The following is a 19,999-nucleotide window of genomic DNA, read 5'->3' on the forward strand; positions in this document are numbered from 1 at the left end:
ATTTAGGATATTTTTGACTAACCTTTCACCAAACATGTTCCAGGATTCTTCCTTGGGTGTATCAGGCAAAACCCTGACAGCTAACAATATATATGTGTCCCAGTAAGAATTTCAAAATTATTTCCTGATTTAAAATTTAAAAAAAGTACTCAGAAACCTATTAAGATGTACTATTAGAGTTTCTAAAGATATTGCATCCGAACAAACCTTTGGCACAATTGCTTACTTTCAAGCAATTGCCAATTTGAAAAGATAAACTATTAAAAAGAGAAACTAAAAGCTGGTTTAGGGATGTAATAAAAGTTTGTATCCCTACAGAACCTTCTATTGCACATGAATTGAACAGCTTTCATCTCTCAATACTAAAAATAAATTATGCAACTTTTTAACTAGTTGCCAATCAAAAGAGATAATCTCCTATTTGGAACACATATTTTTGCTCAATTCAAAGCTATCTCAACTAACATCATACAACTGCAAAGTATCAAAACTCAGATTTTACAACTGCATTTGAAGTTTCATCATGTTATTTTAAAATATACTTCCATGCAACAACAATTTCCAAATAATTTGCCCAGCTTGTATTCTAGATTCCTTCTTCCTTCAACAAAACAACAAGAAAGAGATTCTTCAGCTCAGTTTCTAGCATTTAGTTCATTGACGAAATCCCACTCCATTTCATGATCCATGGAGATGTTCAGTTCTTTTACCCTGTTTTTCGACCTCCATACTTTGAGAGTGAAGTCATCACTTGCAGTGACCAGCATTTCTGGGTCCTTCGGGTTGAAAGCCACGGAATTGACCACATCAAAGTGAGGTAGCTTTGCAAGGCAGTTACCGTAGTGTCGGTCCCATAAATATCCATGTTTGTCTTCAGCTCCACTGAAAAGAATGTTATGTTAAGATACTTTGAAACATTCCAATCTTAGAAAGCATTTCATAATGGTCAATTAATAAGTAGTTCCTATCGTTCAGTTGTGAACAATTTGCAACACAATAAGTGTATGCTAGAGACACAGCAAGGGGAGGGTATCTCCCAAGGTTCAAGAATATGAGGTGCTCAAACTTGAAGGCAGGGAATACTTTGAAATCATATAACATGTGAGAAACAGTTTCATCATGGTAAAGGCAACCCCTACAGGTTGTCACTATCGTTTCTGTTTTTGTTTTTCTGATAGAATAAAAGGCAAAATTAAACCAATTTTGATTTGCTTTAAAAAATTTATCAATGCTGAAGCAAGAAATTATTTCTATTGTAGAAATGAGGCACTAGAAAAATTTGCTTACCTGGCAACATATTGGTCACTAACATCTAAAAATATAAAGAAGCATTCATCATTTGGAGTATAAGCTTTATGAGATCGCAGCATTGTCCCAACTTCTTTTAACGTGTAAAGATCAATAACATGGATGTCTATCTCTTGGGCTATGGGAGGAGGACTCAAAGGATTTTCAATAACATAATCTTGAGGCCAAGGTCTACTGTTCACGTATAAATATCTGAAATGAGGAAAGTTGAAAATATTACACTTTGAAGAAAATCTGAAAACAATGCAACTAAAGGAAGAAACTACAACTTACATAAGAGCAATCAAAACTGTTTGAGATCCTTGGGAAAATTCCTTTAGACAAATGTAATCATGACAAAGTAAAGTTCAAATTTGGATATTTTACTTGCTGCCAGCAGGGCCTTATTAAGATATCGAGGGGCACTAGGCCAAAAAAAATTTCGGGGCCCTTCTGTAGTCTGGCCATACAGTTTTAGCCATTAACTAAAACAAACTTAGCCATCTCGGGGCTCTAAGTTAATAAAACAAATAAATTGTAGTAAAAAGGGCAAAATAATGATAGGGGGAATGATAGCAAAAAATTTAGTCTTTACTTTATTTTTATTTGGCGCGACATGGCAAGGGTTCAACCGCTTATCTTAACCTTTATGACTGCAATCTTAACCTTTATGGCAAAAATGAAAAGATGAAAACCATGGTTAAGGCTATTGATGCACGAAAAACTAGTGCACAACTAAAAATATAAAAATAAACAAAAACACATTTATTTTTGGCTTAGAGTACTTATGAGACACAAGTTCATGTCAGTGTTCAAAGGGAGGCATAGGGCCTCAAATTTTGAGGAATCCTGCTCTAAACAAACATTGAAGTAATAAAATACAATAATTATATTACTTTACACACATTAAAATAAATCTGTTGCTAACCAAATGCACAAAAAAGAAACATGCGTACATTTTGACTAATGCTACATCTCAGTGCAACTAGTTTTAGTCTGTAAAGCTGAAATTAATGAACATAGCACATTCAAAACAATAATGGAAAAAAGAAATCACCATCAAAACAATAACAACCTGAGAGTATTCATTACCTGTGATCTGGAGACAGTCCCATTCCAATGATGTGACCATGCAAGTCTATAATATGATCAATTTTGTCAAAATAATGCATCACATTTTGTTCATCATGCCAGTTGGGAGATACTGAAGGAGCTTGATTCCTTTCCTGCCTTTCTGCAATTCTCTGTGCCAAGTTCGGTGTTTCTGTCACTCTTTCTGCAAATCTGTAGTGTAGGAAACACCAAGTGAAAAGAAAGTATAGATGAATATACTAGTCTTAGTTTGAAAAATGTCAATATATAGGCATCTCATCCTTTTCAAGCACCAAAAAGGTGTGTATGGGGTAGGGGGAGGATTCAAAGGAAATGCAGGTAAAGGGAGGGGCTGTTTTTTTAAAAGAAAAATGGGCTATATTAATTCATTTTAATGTCATTACTGATTCCAAAAGATAGAAAACATGGCCTCAAAAATAGAGATGGACACGCACAGTAAACTCTCTCCTCCCAATTCAAAGTTCTATTTAAATTTTTATAAAATAATAACTTGGGAATAATGTACAGCACTTATCACATTAGTTCCTTTTATTTCAAGTACCTGAATCAACAACACTCATTTTTTTAACGATTGTTAATTTGGAACTTGGAAAAGAGGGGCAAGGCCCCATTACTATTGAAATTGAGGGAGCAGTTGTCCAGCCTCCCCCCCCCCTCACTCTATCCGTACGAGCCGCCTATAGTTTAATACATAACTGAATTTTACAAAAAAAATTTTAAAGCACATGTACAGGTTCTAAAAATACAAAGTTCGACTTTGGTCTCTTTAAAAACTTTCCAGCCTGTTTATTTAGTATTTTATAACTCAAGAGTCGTGATTAAGTAGACATAATTAATTTTGTTGCAGAGAACTTGGAGGAAAGATGCATTTTTGAAAGACTTCCAAGAATGATTGCCTTACACTTGAGTGTTGAATAGGAGAAAACATGGAAAATACTATCAGGAAATTGAAGTATTGTAAACAGCAAGTGACCGCAGCCATCACAGTTCATTTTTCAAATCAACAAATACAATACTGTAATCTAAACCCTGAACCATCTGGCATCCAAGCTGAATGCATTACCGCTGGATCAGGAGTCAGGCTATGCTTTTTAGAATAATTATTTTTATGTTGTCTTTTCAGGCAAAATAAGTATGTTTGACTTTTGTATGTAGACAGGGATGTAACTAGAGGGGGGCAGACGGTCTTGTGTCCCCGGCGTCAGATTTTAGTGGGACTTAACTGACAAAGCATATGAACAAAATGTCATGAGATGCTTCAGAAGCATCCTGATAGTTTATTATAAAAAAGGTAAAACTATTGTAAATTACTTTCAAACTAAAACATTTACTATCTCAGTTGAATGGAAAGGTGGGAGGGGGATATTTAAATCAATTTGTAGAATTGATATCAAGTTTGCAGAGCAATATTTTCTTTTATTGGTGGGGGGGGGGCAGAAGACAGTCATTCTCCTCCCCCCATTGGAAAATAAATTTAATTATATCCCTGTATGAAGATTGCAGAAAATCATAGTTAACAAATATATTTCACTGTCCCCCCCCCTCAAAAGGAAACTAGAAATTAAATGAAGCATATTTAAAATATGGCAAAGCTTGATAAATAAAACTTCTCAAATGAAGACACCTTATTTTTTGTGGACACTTTATAATTCCTACTTGTAAATATATATCCAGATTGCTTCCTATATTAACAATCCCCCTCCAAACAACAAAAATGTGTCAACAAAATGTGTTCCATGAGTTTGCTAACAAAGAATTTTACAACTTATATCATAATGCTAATTGATATTGATCAGCAACAATTAAAAAAATAATTTATAAAAGATTAATATTGTGCAAAGAAAAAAATAAAATAAATAAAAAATACAAAGAATCATTACATTAAATTTTAATACAAAGGGGGGGGGTATTTATTATTAAAATATCTGTTAATCTGAATCATGAGCAAACAATATTTTCACTATAAATATTTGCATTAAAATACAACTTACTTGAAGGGTTTGATTCTTTTGATACCAATTTGATGTGGGGTGTAAGTCAGAGAGCCAGTGGTAAATATAAGAAATTTTTCTCGGTGGTCTAAAATTTTTTCAATGCTGACATCTTCTTCTAAACTATCGGCTGTTTCTCTGTCGCTGTCTTCCTCTTCATTGGTGTAAGGTGTTGGGGGAGAATTTTCATCCTTTATCTTTTTTAATTTACACTTCCGAGAACGTCTGTTCAAACTAATGTGGCCATGCTCATCATCTGTTAAGTAGGAAAATAAAAATTACATAAATAAGGGATTTACTACATTACAATATAGAATTTAAAAATGCAACCATCATTAATGTGACTAGAATTTTCAAACTAAAAATCGGGACATATCACTAACCGGTGGGTGGGTGGGCTCAGTATGTAACCGAATTTTGAAGATTTTCAGGTTTTACATGAAAAATATTTTTGAATTGAGCCCACTCCCCACCCCACCCCTCACAAAAAACAGATTTTATAAAATCATAGCAGTTATTCTTAAATTTTGGAATGAAATCATAACTGAGACATAATTCAGATAAACCTATAAGAACTCTAGTTGAAGAGTAACTCAATATGGTATCAATAACAGAAGCTTACAGCAAATTTATACCTTTCATATTTACCATTGGAAACAGTTGTTGTTAGCAAATTTCCATTGCCTACCAAAAACTTAAAAATTCCTTAAATTAATGGGAAAAGTTTATTTTGACAAAAAGGCAACAGTTTGAATATTATGATGAGACCACATCCAAAAGTGTTGAAAAATCTAGTTTATTTATTTTCCCCCATTTGGTGGAACTTGGATAGATAGGTGGGACAATTTAGCAGGACATTCAGCCAGTGGGACTGCGAGACAAAAAGTGGGACTGTCCCGCCAAAATCGAGACATCTGTTAACATTAATCATCCTCAGAGCTGGCCTTAACAAATGTGGGGTTCGACTGGAAAATTCTGGCGGGGCCCTTTGCAGAATAATTGTATTTAACTAGAGACAAAAAAAAAAGACTGCGAGGAGAGGAATGGGACAGCAGATCCTAATCTTGGAGCTCCAGGACTAATGAGACTTTGAGTCGTCCTCACTCAGTCACTTGTGAGATCAATGCTCTCTTCGTGTGGTGACCGGAGCAGAATAGTCCCAACGTAGTCCATGGGTGTCGTAAAAGGCGACTAAAATGGATACCCAATCTAAGGTGTGAGGCACCGTGCTGAAGGATGGATGGCATCTGGGTTTTATGATGTCTAAACAGTCCCCTAGAGGAACCGGGCGAAACCTCGTAGTTTTTGTCTTGCGTTCGTACAGGGTGGTTGTGCGGGTGCTGACCTTTTACCACCGTCCAGCTCCTTGCTCCTTTGGAGCTGGATACTGGCTTGAAGGAGAGACCCAGCAACCTTGCTGCTGGAGGTGGTGAAGGGTGCAGGTCTGCAACCCACCGCCTGGTGAGGGGGTATTTCTGCAACCCACCAACACTACAGTAGGGGAGCAGGGAGTACTCATATATACACAAAAATACCACAGGCGTAGACAGGAGAGGGGAGGCTGTAACAGAAGGGGAAAGCCACTGGGCCAGTCATTCCTGAGAAGGTAGGGGAAACCAAATGTCATCGATTGGAGGTTTCAACTCCTTCCCCTGTGCAAGCTGCTGCATCTTAAAGAGTAAGGACTGGTCAACCACAGTCCTATGCTCAAGTAGTGCATATGTTTAAGATGGCTGTTGTGAGAGAAACCTTCACCTTGGAGAGGTTATCTCGCGATGACATTCAACATATTCAGCTTGTCTTTCTAAGAAGGACAGACCTGATTCTCTCTGAGGATCACATGCCGAAAATGCAATTGGCTTCTTAACAAAAATAGTATTACGAAGGCTTTTGGTGCAGAATTCTTACTGGACTTTACACCTCAAAGTGGCACCTTGCTATAAAGGATGTCAGTAATGATCCAATTTGCAGAGGTTACCTCTTTAAGGAGGAAACTAGTTTTCATACCCTGTGTGATTGTGAAATGTTTTCTACCTATAGATTTGAACATCTTGATCATCATTTGCTTGAACCATGCAAGATTCATGATATTCCTATTAGGTGTTTACTGAATTCTGTTTCAGCTACTGGTCTGTTTTAAGACGTCTGGGAAGTAGTACAATAGACCTCTGGTCGCAGTGCTTGGTTTGGATGAGCCTCCCTTTCAAACATTTCATTTCATTTAGAGATCAATGCTCAGCTAAAGAATTTAACTTTTGCATTGATCTCACACAAAATTTATTTTATTATATGATCTCATAGCAATAACACACTACTGAAAACCTTGTAAGCTTTATTATATAAAAAAAAAGCAATAAACGAGCACTCAACACACAACTCTTATATGTTGTACCATTCAATGTATAAAGCAGTAGTACCCATCGGTCCACAAAACTGACCCATGTGGCCCACTGTTTTCTTCAAGGTTACAAAACGAAAACTACAATTAGCCACAATGTTACAAATTTGGAGTCAAATGTTCAGAAATTGATATCTGAAAAGCAGATTCAAATTTCGCCTCGACACCATTAGTACCAAGTAATGTGTGATAACAAAATTCTGAATTCCTAATTTTGTTTACTGTTTTTAGTTTTATTTATTTTTTTAATCTAGCAGAAAAAAAAAATTCACATTTTTATATGTGTTCTGGCCCATGAGAATTATATTAATATGAGGTGTGATTCGCAGTTGGTTGAGTAACTGCAGATAAGACCTTGATGAAAATAGTAATCATTAATCCCACACTCATCTTTTATCGAAAAAGAGAAAAAAAAAGGATTGTTTGGGCTGTAATCAAAGGTTTCATCTGCAACCAATTGTGGAACAGCACTAATTACTCTATTTTTACGAGTAGCTTTTGGCAATTTTTTTTTCTATGGAATTATTTTGAAGATGTTGATGGAGCCTATGCTTTATTACTTACCATACAAATCAACCGATAATCATTAAAAATCTGTTATTTGAGGCCACATTACTTATTTCTCTTTTCCTGACCTGTTGGCATAGGTCGCAATTCATTGGGCCATTGATTTCAAATGTTTAACTGAACTGATAGTTTAACTCTTTCCTTAAATTTATTTTACACAAGTACTTCTGGAAATTTATTTTACTAACTTTAACTCCTGATGCTTTTAGCAAATTTAAAATTAGCTAAAAGTTTCAGGAGCCTCCATTTACCCCACTGATTGAACTAAAAGTAGCTCCCAGATTAAGCATCAGTTAAATATTAAATTTGAACTTTTTATTTTCATCCTTTTTTTCTCGTTTATCTAAAGTAAAAAATGATTTTTTTTCCTTCGGCCCAGGATCAAATTGGACCCTTTTGCTCCAATCAGCCTAAGGCTGGCTCTTTTCATAATTTGAATGAAAATTACAATAGACGTAATTAATTGATGACCAACGGGCTAGATATAACCCCAGTAGCAGAAACAGCGCAATGCTGCGGTCTACGTAATAGATTCTTGAATTTCATGAATATAGAAAATCTCGAATTACTTAAAAATATTTTTTTTTTTTTTTGTAAAACAAGTAAAACTAAAAAAAGGAGAAGAAAAAAATAGTTTAAAAAACTAAAAAACATGCTTTTGTAGCAATATGAACTAAAAAGTAAAAAAAAAATTTTTTTTTTGTTAAGTATGATAAAATCATTGACTAAACAATTAACTTCAATGTAAAAAAAAAAAGCAGGGAGGGGAGGGGGGAGGGGGGCTCATATTTGTTGTCCTTGCAAAACATTTGTTTTTACATTAAAGTTAATTGTTTGGTCAATTATTTTATCATACCAGACATTCAAAGATAATTTTTTCCTATTTAGTTCAAGATTGCTACAAAAGCGTGTTTTTTTAGTTTTTTAAACTATTATTTTATTTTGAAATAAATTTTTTTAATAGTTGTTTGAAGTGGCTCTGGCATTTTTTTTTTTTTAAATTCTGTCCAGTTGTTTATTTTTTGCGAAATTAATTTCCTCTGATCGTCCAATTTTCCTTCATGTTTTAGAAGTTGGTGACACATGTATTGTCTCATCACAACTTAAATTCCTTCAATATCTGGTTTACTACCTGCTTTCGATCATAACAATAAAGATGAAGAAGAAATAATAGAGAGTGCGAGGATCAAGGATCAAGCGATTCTAGGCATAAAAACTCCAAAACAATTTTCGTTTGTGAATGCCAACAAAGAAGCAAATTTGCAAAAAAGATTGTGCTAGAATTGAAATTTTATCTAAAAACAAGTTTTGTTTCAATTTTTTTCTCTCTATCAATGATTAGAATTCAACATCAGAGCTGGTCTCTATTTCAAATCCATTCCAATACTAATTCCAATTTTTTATAGCACAATGAATCCTTTTTTTTCTATTTTTAATAGGAAATACGCATGAAATAATTTCTAAGTATAAATTGAAGTTGGGAAAAAAAATGATGGAGAAACACCCAGAATTAATATATTGTCGCCTCAGTGTTACTCCTGGAATTAGATGTCTTACTGTTGCTCTTAGGCGACGATATAGTTGTGAATGAAATTAAAAAAAATGAAAAAAATAAATAACACAAAAAATTACGGTCAGAAGAGTTTGCTAATGATGAGCAATGAAACTAGACCTTATTAAAAGGAAATTATTAGCAAATAGATCTTAGAAGCAGTTGAATTGCTAACCATCTTCATATGCTTACAAAGCCTACTCTTGAGCTAATTCCTGATCTGGACAGGTACTAGTAGTTTTGCTGATGCCCCCCCCCCCCCACTTCTCCCACTAAAAAAAGAAACACTATAGAATCATTCCTGTTGACATAGATGAGCCAGCAGTTGGTTACGCGGTGCTCTTATACACAATTAGAATGGGGTGCCCAAAAAATTGGAATTTCAGAAAGTAGAGAAAACTTAGAACAAACAGCATACTTTGACAAATTAAAAGAGAAAAACTTTTGTTTTGAGCTTATCTACTTTTATAATCAGAGGGAATAGAAAAATCAGGTATGAAATTAAATCTGCATAATAAATCAATCTTTAACGATATTACAAGCATATTTATGAATGATACACTTTATTTTTAGCTCATATATAATTCTTTTACTCACATAATTATGCACCTCTCAATGTATATTACAAAAACTGTCACGTTTTTATTCCAATCCTTTTATTTATATGCATAAAACATACCACTTAATCCACTCCACTCTGCATCCCATGGCAACAATGGATCATCAAAATCTGAACTAGTGTTTTCTTCATCTTCGCTTGATTCTGATGCAATCTCTGCACTTTCTGCATGCCGATATTCTTGGCTGTATCGAATAGGACTGTCCATGGTGCATGCTTCTTTACTTTCGGCAGTGAAATCCAACTGAAATACAAAGATTAAATTTTTAATAAAAAACACCAAAAATGTTCTAATTTTTCCACACCAACTTTCTTGATGCCAACTCATTGTAAATTTTAGGATAATGGTGATGTAAGCCCCCCCCCGCCCCCCGCCTGATGGTAGGTTACTGTGGCTTTCAAAAATTTTCTTATTCGGTAAACTTTATCTGATGATACAAAAAAACTATCGTCATATGATAAAATTTGGAGTTCCATTTGGCAAGTTTAGAATTTCCACCCCCCCACAAATTTAAGTTTGGGGTGCCCCTGCATGTAAGCCATTTTAAAGTTACTTAAAAAATGTTACCTTTAACTTTTTATAAAAGTTGATGTATAAGTAATAATTTCAAAAAAAAATATATATATATTTAAATACAGATTCTGCTCTTGATATTAAAACACATGTAGTGCTGGTATTTTTGCAGATGTTTTTATAAAACTTTCAGTTTCTTGAAACAACTTTAGAATGACTCTCATTTTAACCACGACAAATTTAGTTTGAATTCATATGAGTTGTGATCTTCCTCCCTTTACACAACGCCACTGCTGATTATATGATTCTGTATCAGCAAAAGAATATTCAGAAGAAGGTTCACAGGGCAAAAGATTTTCATTTTTAAAATGGCTGAAACTGATTTATTCTAAATAGGTAATAATTTGTGCCAGGGTTGTTTGGTTTAAACCATGTTGGTTTAAACCAGGTGGTTTTTTTCAAAAATGGTTTTTTTGAATCATGTCATTGTTTTTCTTAAATATTTTCATAATTTTTACATATTATTACAAAGAGTAAAATCTAATTAACACAAAGTAACTAGCAAAGCTTTATAGATAAATTACAGATTTAATAAATTTAGAAACTTATACTTTTTAAGGTTATGCAAGTTTGCTAAACAGTTTTTATTTTTTATTTATTATTATTTTTTTTTTAAATCTATGCAGCTTTCCTATTAGGTACATAAAAACACAAGGCAGGCCAACTAAGCTTTTCTAAAATTACATTTAAAAAAGATCCAAGTAACTCTTTTATAACTTTCTAATTATCATTCTTTTTCAGTCTTTTGCATTTCAAAATAGTCTGAAAAACATATTTCAACCAAAACTTCACATACTACCAAACTTGCTTGATTACTTAAGATTTATTGAGATAGATTATGTACCATTGAAGCGATGCATAGTGTAAAAATATCCTAATGACAAGAGAAAAAAATAACTAAAGAAGTCCAAGAACACTTAGAGTAGGAATAAAATTGCGCTTATACCTGCACACTTTTTGCATCCCCGATAGACGGCGCAGTAAGTAAGAGCAAGAAAAGAAAATGCATAAAATCATAAAAACAGAAAACATTCATGTAACTCTGTGCTCTTATAAAAAAATTTCATGCCAAATTTTCACCTTTCAAAGAACTTATTTGATCCCAATGTAATAAAAGAAGTCTCATGTATGAATGGTGGAAGAATCAATAATCATTAATTTTTATGACAATCTTCGGTGGAAACTCGCTCCAATTTCTAAAAAGGGGCTAAGTCCGAGGGAACGCTGTAAAACGATTATACCTGAGGTCAGTAGGGTAGGCTAGCTCTCATTCTTATGTAGTAAAGGGACAGTTTTATTATGGTTTTATTGTGAATGAAGCAGATTTAAACATTTCCATTGTTTTTGGGTGATTCTTAGATGAGATGTAACAAGAACTGGTCACTCTAAGAAAATACATTTATGTCATTTACTGCGCCTACCTGCTTTCCATCTATTTTTTTCATTCTGTCAGCCTGTGCCTGTCCTGAGTTTTTCCTTTTTTTTTAAAAATTTCTACTAAGCTGTTTCTTTTTTTCACTTTTTCCTTGGTAAAAATATATTCATGCATTTACTTCGTCAGTTTTGCGCCCCTGAAATCTGGCGCCTGGGGTGCAAGCCCTGTCTACCCCCCTCCAGTTACATCCCTGTGTATAATGTACATCAGACTTATGATTCTTTGTAGATACTGCAAAATACTTTCCACAGTTAAGAATGCGAGATTTTAATTTTACTTTTATTTTAATATTTATAGCAGATAACTATGCTTATGAGGAAATTAATTTGCAAGAATTTATTCTTAGGAATTTAATTAATAATGTATGGGTCATTCTCCAGAAAACTTAACTTTCGAACGCAAATATTTTTCAATTTCAAAACCATTTGTTTTCTTTTTTTTTTCATTTGTACATGAAAGTATTACCTACTAGAAGCAACCATAAACAATGGCACAGCTAAGTTCCAATTATTTTACTCATAAATAAAAAAAAATTAAAAAGTGCCTTGTTCACAGAAATTTAAAAAAAAAGAAAAAACTTTTAATATTTAAAAATCGAGGCCAATTTAATATCAAAGTAGTAATTTTGTTAATTGTGCATACAATCAGCTATTTTAATTATTAGTGGGAATGTAATATTAAGCTTCCTTAATTAAAGTATGGCTTAATTAGTACTCTCAAATGTATGTTAAAAACAGTATTTAGATATTTTGAGGATATACTGGCAATTTAAAATTTTGGCTCTCCTCTGATATGCCCCCCTCTTGGCGAGATTTTAATTTTTCGCTCGATACGAAAATTGCCAATAAGGCGATAACTTGGCAACCCTGGTTTTGCAACTTGAACGCTGGAAAGTAGTTTCTCGAAGTCTGTCTTTTTGCACGTGTCTCTGTGGTAGGAGGTAGGTGCTCATATGTTCCGCTCTTAGGGAGATTTTAAGTTGAATACTCTAAAATAAAGTTTCAATTCAAACTTTATTTTAGAGTATTCTTTTTCTTGTTGTTTTTTAATGTTAATTTAGTTGAATTTTCTATTTTAATTATGAGTTCGGTTTGTGATGTTGTCCAAATGTATCAATTGAAATTTTTGAATGAAAAATTGTGAATACAAAAATGAGGATATGTTTGTAAAGTTTTTGGAAATAATTCGCGAAATTAATTGGGTGGAGTACAAAATACAAGTAAAATAAGGTTGTTTTTTTTTGGAATTTTTTTTGTCAAAACAAACATAATTTAAATATTTTTGTAAAGTAATGATAATAAAAAATGGGATAATTTCCCTAAGAGCGGAACATATGTGCACTGCCTCATGTGAGGAAGTAAAAGAAAAGTAAAAAAGGTAAGTGAACATATTTTGAATTATTGTGTTTCTGGTAATTTGTATTTTGGTCTGGTTGGCATTTTTGTAGCACAAAAATGGTGTTAATTTCACATAAAATCTGTGACTTTATTGTATACTGAACGGAGGAGATCTGTGACTTATATCCGACTGTGATGTACATTAAAAGTCGGAGGGATAACCTGGCGAGCCCGAGGTCTCATAGTACTTTCGTAATGAGACCGAGGCAGGGCCGGCGAGCCGAGGTCTCATTACGAAAGTACTATGAGACCGAGGGCTCGTATCCCGGAGAAACAACGGAAGAGGAACGCCAAGAGGGGGGTATATCAGATTTGTTCCAAAATTTTTGTAGAATGCATATAATTGATCTATTTCCCCCTTCCATTATTTATTTTCACCTCAGAAATAATGACATTGATAAGGTCTGTCACGGAAGTGAGGAATTTTCCATTAATATAGACCTAATAGACATTTTTCAATGAAAATTTTTTTTTCTTCGTTGCTACAAACTTACGCGTTGCTACAACTTCGTTGCTACAATGTTAAGCATATTACAACATGTTCACTTCTTTTTTTACATTAATTTACATCCCTAAAATTCAAGTTCACAGAGGTGAGAAGTCAGAAGAACCACACTAAGTTTTTAAAGCAAAATCTATCTTCTTGTTTTTCGACAAAAATCTCACAGCTTCAACTATTGTTAAAAATAAACAAGGGGGCTCCCTTGTATCATAGAAAATGAAATTTGATGCCATTACAGCCACGTGTTAATGAGGAATGGCATTTTGTGTTTAGGTAACGGAGGTGAGAATTTATTGTGTGATATGACTCTTTGTCCTACTAAAACAAACAAAAACACTATTAAAACAATAAATATAGTTAAACAATTAGTATTTGAGACACTTGTGAAAGGAATAATAAATAAATAAATATATACTTTTAATTAAACAAGTTATTAAGCAACATAATGTTGTGAACCAAAAATATACTAAAATAAAAATTATTTTTAAAAAAATGTTGGCAGGTTTAAATAGATTTATTTTTCATGAAATTAAAAATCATTGTTAAATGAATTGTTCTTTAAAATTTTTACTGTAAAAGCTGGGTGACAGAAAAGTTACACTTTTTGAAGAATAACCCGTATGAACTACCTTAGTAAATTGTTTCTTTGATTATTTATACCAAGACCCATTTACATATTGTATTTTTTATAATAGTTAAAGATTTTCAAACAATATTCTCCTATAGAAATCTCTAAGTATGAGGAAATAAAATTACAAAATTTTACTCTTGATTACAAAGAAATTAGGTACAAAAATTAATATTAAACATTAATTAACAATTACTTCTTTAAATCTTCATGATTTTCATAAAATAAAATGGTTTTTCTTACAAATAGTAATAAAAACCAAATAAACCTGGTTTAAACCAAAAACACCTGGTTAAAACCAAAAAACTTTTTTTTGGTTAAAATAAAAAACGGTTTTTACATCAACCCTGATTTGTGTCTTCCATAGGTAAACTAATTGCCTAAATTCATTCAATAACATACAATATTCCACAAAATTTAAAATGCATAAAATAAGAAAAACAGAAGTAATAATTTTATTACTGTTAATTTCTTCTGCACTGAACTGCTATCATCAACCAGCAAAAATTTTTTATTCACATAGTAGGTCATACTACCAGCTTACTTTTATTTCCTGGGGGAAAGAACCGGCAGCCAACTCAAAGGTACGACTTCTTCTAGATGGCACGGCTAGTAAAGTTTCTTTTGACACAGGATTACCATGAACCATCATTTCGGAGCTTGACTGTGAAGTTTGTGGATCTTTAGTCAAATCCACTCTGGGATCTGCACAGCAGTTTGCGACAGTAATGGTACGTATAGAACTAGCTTTTCGATTATAAAATTTGAAGAGACGTTTGACAATGGGCTTCTTTTCCGATTCTGATTCCTGCCAAGCTTTATTTAACCATAATGCTGAGCATGATAGTAAATGTCCTAAGAAGTGAAGTCTGCCAGAAAGTAAATATTCATCCGTATACCATGTTCCAAATATATCATATGGTTTGTTGAGGACACGACATTGAAGGGTAAAATTGCCTAGAAAAAGAAGAAGAAATATATATTCTTAATAGAGTCATTCCATGTCAAGTGACCTAGGGGTCCCCACTCGACCATCTCCAATTTGGATGAAATTTTATAGAGGCATAGAGATGCCTTTGAAACTAATCTATGTAAATTTTCAGCTTCCTGGATCCAAATCCTGAGGATCTAGGATCTCTGAAAAATGTGATCCAAGATGGTGGATTACCTTTTTGTGCCAAATTGCCAAGTTTACAGGAAATTTTATAACACTGGAAGCCTGAAATTTTAGGTGCACTATAGCTCAAGTTTGTCACTCTTTTGATCTTTTAGAAAATCAATATTTACGCTCTGCAACTATAACCCATTAAAAATATGCATATCAACAATGGAATTAAAAAGTTCGAGCATTTGAATCATTTTTGTTCAGAATTTATGACATTCTAAAATCCAGAAAAAAGTTTCTTTGATGCGTTTTGTCAAGACTTTGTGTACGTGCTACACAAAAGTTAATGAACTCAAATTCACAAAAATACTAGAAGGTATTGACAACCAAAAGTACTTTAAGTTTCTAAAATTTCAGGCTTCCAGTGTTATAAAATGTCCCGTAATCTGAGATCGAACATGGCAATTCGTTATGACAGACATAATTTCATGCTCATTTTTTTATCCTCATTCGAAAGAACACCCATTGAAGAAAAAACTCACTTTGAAAGAAAAAAATGTCTTCTTTCTAACGGTGTGAACAAAAAGAAGATGCGAGGTGACACACTTGAGCTATAGCGCTTTGAAAAAAGGCTATTTTTCATTTGAACGGTTTTGATAGCCACTTTGAATCACAATATCTTTTAGAAAATAGATATTTAAGCTCTGTAACTGCAACCCATTAAAAACAAGCATTTTTACAATGGATTCAAGCAGTACGAGCTTTTGAATTATTTTTGTTCAGATTTTATGACAACCTAAAATCCATGAAAAAAGTTTCCCATCGCTCTTTTTCACAAGTTCAGGCGCATGCTACACAAAACCTAACAAGCTCTAATTCACAAAAATACTTGAATATACTAACGGTTAAACATACTTTAAGCTCCTAAAATTTCAGGCTTCCAGTGTAATAAATACTTGGAAATTTGGCACAAAAGGCTAATCCGCCATCTTGAATCATTTTTTGAAGATCCTAGATCCTCAAGAATTTGGATCTAGGAAGTTGAAAACTTGCATAGATTAGTTTCAAAGGCATCTCTACTCGTCTGTAAAATTTAATCCAAATCAGAGATGGTCGAGTGGGGACGATTTGAAAAATTAGGTCAGTTGATGTGGAATGACTCAATATGAAGTTTTATAAATTTGATTGATAATCATCATATAGGTTAACACTACTCAAACTGTCACCTATTTCTCTTTTGTAAATGGGCAAATAAAGTCAGTCAAAAACCAGACACATGTTTCTGGGGTTACAAGGAACGTCTTTTTCGATGTAAATGCCATGATCTAATAGATGAAAAGATATTTGATGAAAGCTATATAAGACTTAGTGCCTATTGCACAGAAAAAGGGGTTCTGAAATTTTTATTGCTGCTTGCATTTTTGTATTGTTTATGAGCATTTAATGATATATCTTGTTGTCCGCTGACACTGTGGTGTAGTGGTTAGACGCTGGTCTCTTACGCCCAAAGGCGAGGTTTGATTCTGGCTCTAGTTGGTGGATTTTTAAGATGCAGAAAATCGACAGCGTCCTTGCCGTATAATTATACAGCATGTAAAAGATCCCTCAAGTATTCATTTGTCATGGAGTATCTCTTGGCAAAATCAAATTCCTAGTACTGTTTTGCATCAAATAGGGCCAAGTTCCTTCATCTAGTTAGGAAACTGCTTATTGAAATTCTCGTGGCAAAGACATCCCACTAATAATGGTGCCAGGTGGAAGAGTGGTTGCTATACTGGGGGATTACACTAGGTCTGCAAAAGGCAGTGCCTCTACCGCAGCCCCATTAGAAAAACAAATCTTGCTGTCAACTGATGCAACCATATAAAATGGCGAAAATGTTGAATTTCTCATCATACTGTCACTAAAGAATGCTTACTTCTGTTTCGAATTAAACATACACATTACGCATGCTTTGGAAATGGTTTTTCACTGCTATCTACATAACAAGGCATCATAACAAGGGTGAATTTTTCATTGTTGCTTGGCAGTGGAAGGAATGTGGTATACAAACTAAATAGAAAAAGTATGTACCTTGAAGGTTAAAAACAGCTATTTCTCCAGAAGCTGTATGAGCCCCAAAATGTACTCCGGAGACAAGAAGAAGAGTATCTGTCTCATTAAACTGAGAATATTGAGTATAATTCCAGCTAAATGATTTCATATCAGTGCTGTAACAAACTTCAGCAGGATAGGTTGCTTTCCAAACCTAAAAGAAAAAGAAAAGAAATAAAAGAGAAAAACCTTTGTGCCCTCGAACCTCAGTTCTTTTGTGCCCTTTGGTAGTTAAGGTGGGCGTACTCTTGGGGGACCCAGGCTGCCCCTACCAGCTTGTCAATATCTTTGTGATTTATAATCCTCTTCAATGAGATTTCCTTCTCTCTTTTCGTCTTTCTTTGTCAGCGACAGTTATAATGGTCCGCATGCATGTCAGTATCCAGTATTTCGTGCTTGTGCCTCAACGAGAACAATTTCCTGAGACAAGTCAGAACTGAATATTAAAAAAAAAAAAAAAAAACATTTTGATGTTGATTTAGTGATACACCCCTAGCAAAGCGCCATCTTAATAAAAAAAAAAAAAAAAAAAAACCTTTTCGATGTTAATGCAGTGTTACAGAATTTGCTACCCCTAGCAAAGTGCTGCAGAGGGCGAGTGCCCCCTTTGCCCCATTCCCTATGCTAAGCCATTTTATACTTGGATGTTCACATTGAATTAATATTCAATGTAAAACATAACTTGGACAGATTTTAGTCTGTTCTAGAGATTTTCTCACAAAATACAGTTTTTCTAAAGATGTAGTTTTGGACACTTTCTGACACTTTTAGATGCAAGGGTTTTGGACAGGATGGTAAAAACCACGGTATCCTGGTGTCCAAAACCTTGCCCCAAGGGAATGGCTCAAACCTTCTAGTTATAAGAAATTTCCACAACCTTCTCAAGAATTTAAGACCCAAAGAAAACTTCGACATAAAGAAATCTTTGGGCTACTGTGAGTTGATTCCAGTGCAGATCCAGGGGGTTTAGGTGATCGAATATAGCCAAAATCTGAATTTTGGGGACTTATATTTGTCCCAGACCTGATATTTGCATCTGAACATTGCACTCTTAAGTCTTTTGCCTATAATAACTCTTCCAAAACCAGAAGCTGACTCCGTCGTTCACCGACTGTACATCTTATATCTTTAAACGAGCAATTCTTGTGGGTATATATATATATTTCATATCTCGAAAACGGCTCTAACGATTTGGATGAAATTTTGGATTTAATTGTAGTTTTACATTCTAAGTTCATCTACATCAGTGTTTTTTCTGTAAAAACGCGATTTTGTACAAAAAAGAGTTTTTTAATATAAAGTCTAATTAAGTTAAGCCTTGAAGTAAACTGTGAATTGACGCATCAGGCAGACGATTTGCAATCATAACAATGAAAATTTGTCTCTTCTTGCTTTAAAATTTTATACTTGCTTAGGATTGCCAGGCTTGGCTGATATTGGCCACTTTGGCTAATTTCAAATACACTTGGCTGAAAACAAATTCAAAAGCATTATGTAAGTCTTTTTTCTTTTTTAAGTGAAACTATTGATTGACCATCCTATTTTATTTTATTTATTTATTTTCTTTTTACACTTCGAATAGTTTAACATGTTTTTTAAATCTTGCATCTAAATTTTATTTCAAAGAAGCGTATGACTTGAAATTGTTTATGTTTTGTTAAGTCAGTTGTTATCATTTGTTAGAATGGTTTGTGGATCATCAGTTTTGATTGATATCATGCTGTATGTAGAAATTTCTGGCGTAAAAACTAAAAGTACTTATTCAAAAAGAAAATCTCGATTGGGATAAAATCGTGAAACTGGTGTGCCTGGTCCAAGCTGAAAAAGGAACCACAACATCAAGGACGGTGAAATGAAAGCAATAAGCAATCGTGATTGCTCAAAAATGAAGTTTTTTTTTTTCTGAAAGAATTTAGAATTGTAGTTTGAAACTAAGACTTGAAAACTTTTGGTAATGTGTCAATCAAACCAATACTTTAAAGCACCCCAACTTTATGTTGATGTAATATTTCTTTCATATTTCTGATTTAATATCAAGTTAATTTATTAATTTTCCCAGGAAAGAAAACAGGAATTTCAAAAGATAAATATTCTACTAAAAATATATATAAATAAATTTAAAAATAAATAAATAAAATAAAAAATCTTGGGAAAAAAATCCAGGAATGAGCCTAAAGAAAAAAGTTATTGTGATTTCAAGTATTTCTTTTTTGCAAAATTTAGTGACTTAAAATTCTTACTTTAATATATCCATCTTTTGAGCTACTAGCAAACATTTCGCCATTATGAGCAAAGCTGACATGAAGAACTTGATGTGTGTGCTCAACTAAAACTTCAGTCTGCTGAGTTGGTGTATGATATTTCAATCTTTTATATTCATTAAACCATGAATTTTTTCCAGGAGCTATTGGTATGCTATTATCAATCTTAAAATCAATGTGAAAAAGACGTTTCCAAATAAATTCATCACTAGCTAATCTTAGCCAATTTTTACACGTCCCTCTAGCATTAATCAGATCTTTGGCACGCAAATGCGAAAATATATAAAGTAATACTGGATCAGGCATAATATGCCAACAAGCGTTAGAATCCATTGTAAAATCAAGATGCGGAATCCAGTGAGCGACCAAGTTATTATTAATGAGATAAAATAAGTAAAATCTATTAATAACTTATTTCTTAATCTGAAGTTGGTCTAGGTATTTCACGGAAAACTATTCATATAAATGCGACTTTA

General features: G+C 33.4%; 1 protein-coding gene across 1 annotated transcript; it reads right to left on the minus strand.

Annotated features, from left to right (window-relative positions):
• Positions 1-635: 635 nt before the first annotated feature.
• LOC129220675 (F-box/WD repeat-containing protein 5-like) lies at positions 636-19,856 on the minus strand. Its single transcript, XM_054855105.1, has 8 exons — positions 19,503-19,856; positions 17,242-17,416; positions 14,608-15,020; positions 9,591-9,771; positions 4,392-4,647; positions 2,380-2,571; positions 1,288-1,500; positions 636-882 (listed from the first exon to the last, which is right to left on the minus strand). Exons 1-8 carry the CDS (start codon positions 19,854-19,856, stop codon positions 636-638), a joined length of 2,031 nt encoding a protein of 676 aa, XP_054711080.1.
• Between the last annotated feature and the right edge of the window lie 143 nt (positions 19,857-19,999).

Source organism: Uloborus diversus, chromosome 4, assembly GCF_026930045.1.
Source record: "Uloborus diversus isolate 005 chromosome 4, Udiv.v.3.1, whole genome shotgun sequence".
Lineage (NCBI taxonomy): Eukaryota > Metazoa > Arthropoda > Arachnida > Araneae > Uloboridae > Uloborus > Uloborus diversus.

What these genes read in the sequence shown, in the direction of transcription:
- LOC129220675 (XM_054855105.1), bottom strand. Translation starts at nt 19,856, where the DNA reads ATGGATTCTAACGCTTGTTGGCATATTATGCCTGATCCAGTATTACTT. An exon ending in AAAAGAATCAAACCCTTCAA is followed by an intron (nt 2,572 to 4,391) that starts GTAAGTTGTATT and finishes CCTACACTACAG; the next exon opens with ATTTGCAGAAAGAGTGACAG. An exon ending in GGACTGTCTCCAGATCACAG is followed by an intron (nt 1,501 to 2,379) that starts GTAATGAATACT and finishes TCCTCATTTCAG; the next exon opens with ATATTTATACGTGAACAGTA.